Genomic DNA, 5638 nt, shown 5'->3' with positions numbered 1-5638 from the left:
GATGAGAATGGGAATTGGATTGAAGGATGGGGTGATCTTTCTAGCCATATCAATGGTTACTTTAGCAACCTCTTTACTTTTGAGGTGGAGGCTCCTAATGAAGAGGTCATCAATAAGGTAAATCCATGTGTTTCTGAGGCTATAAATGATTTTCTGTGTGCTCCTTATACAAAAGGGGAGGTTAAGAAGCCATGTTTAATATCGGGGATTTGAAGACGCCGAACCCTGATGGGTTACATGCCATTTTCTATAAAAGATACTGAAGCTTACTTGGGGAGGAGCTGATTGATGAGTTTTGTTGGCAATAAACTCAGGTGTAGTACCTGATGATTGGAACAACACTACATTGGTTTTGATACGAAAAGTGGAGAGTCCTGAGTTGGTTACACAGTATAGGCCTATAAGCATGTGTAACGTTATTTACAATGTGATCTCAAAGTTTTTGGCGGCAAGATTGAAAACTATTCTTCTGGAAACTATTTCCCCAACTCAGAGTTCTTTTGTGCATGGTCGTTTGATCATGGATAACGTCTTGGTGGCTTTTGAATCATATCATACAATAAAGAAAAAGAAAGAAGGAAAATATGGCATTTGTGCAATAAAATTGGATATGCACAATGCATACGATCGGGTAGAGTGGATTTTTCTGAAAAAGATTCTTGCTCAATTAAGGTTTCATGTTACATGGATCGAATTGATTATGTCATGCGTTGGGGCTCTGTCAAGTACCAAGTGAGGTTCAATAGGAAGGAAACTGATCAATTTGTCCCGAACAGGGGTTGCGTCGAGGGTCCCCTTTCTCCTTACTTATTTCTTTTATGTGGATATGAATTGACAACTTTACTAAAACATGAGGAGGATATAGGGAATCTGACTGGAGTTAAAGTGTGTAGAGTGGCTCCGGTGGTCTCACACTTATTGTTTGCAGACGATTCTCTCATTTTGATGAGAGCGGATTTACATAATGCTATGACGCTCAGGAGGACTTTGCAAGATTATTATGATTCATCTGGGCAAATGGCAAGTGAAGCAAAATAGAGCATTTTCTTTAGTCCAAACATAAGAGTTGAAACAAGAGTAGAGGTATGTTTAGAGTTGAACATTCTTACTGAAGCTGTAACACATAAGTACCTCGGCCTGCCTCCTTTAATAGGCGTGGACATAGCTGATTGTTTCTTGCATCTTATTGAGAGAGTTATTGCCCGGTTAGCAGGGTATAAGGAGAAGTTTCTATCCTATGGTAGTAAGAAGGTATTACTGAAGGTGATGATCCAGGTAATGCCTGCGTATTTTATTTTCAAGCTCTTCAAGGTGGAGAGATGAGGATGATCATAAACATATGCACTTATTTGCTTGGTGAAAGATGTGTATCAAAAAAGAAGGATGGCATGGGATTTATAAACTTTCACTGTTTTAATCTAGCTTTGAGTAGCACAACTTGTTTTTCCTTACCGTCTCCTTCACCTTCGCCGAGTTGGTGTAGTTCCAAGCTAATTGGTAAACTAGAAGTGTAACCCTATTTGTATCCGTTCTGAATCAAATTTCGGAAATTTCATCCTCCTCCCAGATCAACGCGTCTTCCTGCTCCTCCAAGATCCAAGTAGTACAACAAAGCTAGCGTCGTTGGCTCGATAGATTTTCTCGCGAGTAGCGAACAATGCTCTCCTTATAACATACTAACGGGCGGTCGGGCGCGGTAAAGAAACCGCCAGCGCCGCCGGCCACCAACGATGACCACCACTATGGATGGCCGCCGCCACAGAGAAATCGAGGAGGCCGCCGCCGATTCGTCTGACAAAACCACCTCAACCAGCCCATCTGGTGGTGTGCCGGACGACCGCGCCGCCCCACATGAGACCCCTTCTTCTTCCGAGGAGAAGAAAGACGACGCGGCCCCTGCCCCGCAGCGGAACCCTCGCGCTCTGAGGCTCAGGCTGCTGAACCTCATCCGCACCTTCTACCTGGAGGCGCTCTCCCGCCTGCCCGCCGCCCGGCTCTGGAGCACGCACGCCCGCGGCGTCCTCGTCGCCGGCCACTGCTACGGGCCCTTCTCTCCCGTCGACAACATCCTCGTTAACGCCATCTGGTATGACACCGCCTTTCCCCGCCGCCCCACCACCGAGTTTCACTTCGGCGACGTGCTTGAGATCAGCCCCCAATGCATGGCCCGCGCCGCCCACCGCTCCCTAGAGGGCCTCGTCGCCTTCCTCCTCCAACTATGTCCCTCGCTCTCGCGCGACGACGCGCTCTGGCACCTCCATCTCTCCAAGGCCGATCTATTGCAAGCCGTCGCCTCCGCCTCTGACTCCGCCTTGTCGCCCACCCATGCCGCCTTTCTCGCCGCCGCCGAGGCGGCGCATCACCCCGTGCCGCGCGCCATGGCGCACTTCGCCTCCTCCGTCCTTCCCACTGTTGAGCATAATGCCCACAAGCTTCTTCGCGTCAACCAGGTGCTCTCCGCCCCTGATCTCGACCGCCTCTCCGCCATGCTGGTTCCCTCCCCGATTCCAGGAGATCTCTGCCCCCCTCCTCCACTGCTGACGACCTGGGTGTCTGCCATCATCAAGTCTCGCATGGACGGCTGCAGAGATTCCCAGGAAACCTCACGCCAACTGGCTGAAACTGTACTACGCAAATATGTTCAGCAAACTGGTCAAATCTACGAACTCCATATGTTTTGTGGCTTGCATGTGTTCTTCGGACCGAAACCCTTTTGGCACATCAACTTCTTGGCACGGCCAAAGGATGCCGCTGGTGAGCTGCCCATTTACTTCTTCGCCGAAGCAACTGTACCCATGGGTGACGACAATGAATTCCTCGAGGATGATATCGTCTTGTGCTGCCCAATCAAACCGTCTAGAATTGGTATGTATGCTCTCTCCCAACACCTTTATCCTACTACAACATTTTGACCTCCTACATATTCAATTTCTAGCAGTAATACTATATGCTGCAGTTTTAGACATAGTTTCAGTTTGCATTACTGAACTATTGCTGACCCTCCATGTGGTACAACATACTATGCAATTTATTATAAGCTCTTAGCTCCACGAGGATTAAAATGCGCATAAATTGTCCATTGCTTGCAATTAAGTAATCGTGCAAGTTCACTGATGAAAATATGAATATAAATATTTTACAAGCTAGTGCAGCTATTGGAAGTTCACTGATAAAAGTAGGAACTTAAATATTATACAAATTTATTGAAACCTAAACTCCATCAAGAACAAGTCATACTCCTTGACAGGTCAAGGTGATACATAGCATCAACTTTTTGTTATGACCATAGCACTCCAGCCCAAGTCACTGCATTTTCTGGGGATCTAGACACAAAATAGTGTCCGATCCCTGGCTTTGCAACACTGGCTCATAAATTCATAGTATAGAATCCGGATAGACAATTTTAGGGAAACCTTCAGAGTAAATTCTCGAAATACCAATTTTTGAACCGAATGCTCATTGATGTGTCGGCTCCTTTCCTGTAGTCTTACTTGCTCTGCAGTGCTGACATTTTCCGTCTCTAAATAGTTCAAGCTGAGTCACCCTCAGTATTTGTAAGCTAAATTTACCCTTTCTGATGTTCTCTCGAACTGATGCCACATCCACCTGCCTTTGTTTTGTTTTGGTGATCCAGACTCCATTTTGTTCTATCAGTCCATATGCAACTGTTTTTCGTAAATAAAATAGAAAGGTGTCTTGTTGTTATTGGCTTATTGCAAGGTTATGTTATTCTGCCATGCTCCTCCAGGCAAGCTATATTGGCTAGCTTAACCTTATTGAACAAGTTGCAAGGATTTGTAACTTTATTTACTATCTGAACTGTTATATATCTCTGTTTCTTCTCTGTTGTGAAAAGCTCTTCTGCTAATTCTTCATTCTGGAACATGTAGGTGGTTGTGAAGCTTGTAGCGCCCAATACATAAAGATTGACCACCCTGTTGACACAGAACATAACGGTGGATTGGAGGAGTATGACGATGAGGAGATTGGGAATGGAGATGATCTCTGGGACTATAATTTTCCTCTTGTGGACTTTGTCATGTTTGATGCTGAGAGGGACAGTCCAACTGTACGTGCTATAGAGGAGAGCTTTCCTCAGAGTTCTGACGGGGATGAAAGCATCGAGGACTTCTGGATTTGTGAAATGTGATACGGAGTACTTAGCAGTAGTAATTTATATAGTTATGGTTGCATATACTCACTTCTGGAGTAGCATCTGTCAGATCAATCTACCGATTGCTTGTTACCACAAAGAAAAGATGTTAAGACTGGCTAGGGGAAATGCCAGTTGGATCAAATACTGCAGCAGAAGAGAAATTGTGGCATAAAATGTGGAAGGTGCAAGTGCCCTCTAAACTGAAATTGTTCCTATGGCAGCTTGCTCAACAATCTCTACCAACTGGTGATGTTCGTCATCACCGTAATGACATACTCAAGGTCTTGCTCAATTTGTTGGGCAGCAGACTCATGGAGGCATTCTTTGATTGATTGCACAATCTCAAAATGTGTTAGGGCTCTAGTAAACGAAGAGATTACTCAGCATATGTGTATGACTGAGGAACCGCCGGAGAAGCAATGGATCTTCTCCATGATCAGGACTCTTGACCATGCATAGTTTGTCGAAATGGTGGTAGCCCTCTGGGCTATATGGTTTGCTCGGCGATGGCTTATACATGATGGTGACCAACAAAGTCCCTTGTCCACATTTCTGTTCGCCAGAAACTTTCTGCAAGATCTAGCATAGGCTCCGGCCTCAATACAGATGCCATGGTGGCGCGGTCTGGGGAGCAAGGATCGGTTGCGGTAGTCTGCAGAAGCGAGGGAGGTGAATTCTTGGGAGCTTCAGCTCTCACTCTATAGGGATCCTACGGTCCAGCTACGCTTGAAGCAATGGCGTGCCGTGAGGCTCAAGCATTGGCGCACGATGTCAACGACCTCCAAAATATCTGTGTGGCGAGCGACTTCTTGGAAGTGATCAAGAACCTCCATAATCCGTACTTTGGTTGCTATGGTGCTGTTATCCGTGAGATCAAGGAAACTTCCATCTCCTTCACCTCATTGGTTTTTAGGCATGAATCAAGGAGCTTCAACGGGGAGGCTCACCGACTAGCTCGTAATTTTGTGTCTTTAGAGTAGTCATAGGCTCTGGCTTCTTCAACCTGTAGAAGGTTTATGTATTCCTTTGAATGTTTCAAATAATCAATAAAGAGCTGCCGGTACTAAAAAAAACCACTTGACATAGCTTATGGTCTCTCCCAACACCTTGCATAGCATTAAGAAGATTGAGAGGACTTTTTTGTGGGCAGCCACCGATAGATGTTGGTGGTTTGAGTGTCCATCGATTTCTTTACTGGAGCCCTTCGGTTGAGATGACCATGGCTTCGGTTGAGATGACCATGGCTTGAGTGAAAGGATTCGACAAAGATTTGTGTTGGTTTGGGAAACCCTTGCAATGTTATGGACATGGAGTTTTTTTAAACTGCCCTACAACTTTGTTGGAAATGGAGAGAAAACTCTCTTTTGGGAGGCTCAATGGCGGAAAGTCTAAAGATATTGCTCCTCTTATCTACAAGATTTTGGGAAGCGGAAGATAAAATGTTAAACAAGCTCCAAATAATGAAGGATGGATCTCCAAGAT

At 45.5% G+C, this 5638-nt stretch overlaps 1 protein-coding gene across 1 annotated transcript; it reads left to right on the top strand.

Moving 5' to 3' along the window:
* Nucleotides 1-1666: 1666 nt before the first annotated feature.
* Nucleotides 1667-5236, top strand: LOC127295848 (uncharacterized). The gene is made up of 2 exons (XM_051325846.2): nucleotides 1667-2865; nucleotides 3891-5236. The coding sequence occupies exons 1-2, from the start codon at nucleotides 1731-1733 to the stop codon at nucleotides 4148-4150; spliced, it is 1395 nt and encodes a 464-aa protein (XP_051181806.1). The 5' UTR covers nucleotides 1667-1730; the 3' UTR covers nucleotides 4151-5236.
* Nucleotides 5237-5638: the final 402 nt, after the last annotated feature.

This window comes from Lolium perenne, chromosome 4 (assembly GCF_019359855.2).
Source record: "Lolium perenne isolate Kyuss_39 chromosome 4, Kyuss_2.0, whole genome shotgun sequence".
Taxonomy (NCBI): domain Eukaryota; kingdom Viridiplantae; phylum Streptophyta; class Magnoliopsida; order Poales; family Poaceae; genus Lolium; species Lolium perenne.
The sequence above is the reverse complement of the archived record's forward strand: the minus strand, read 5'-3'. Positions and strand labels throughout refer to the sequence as shown.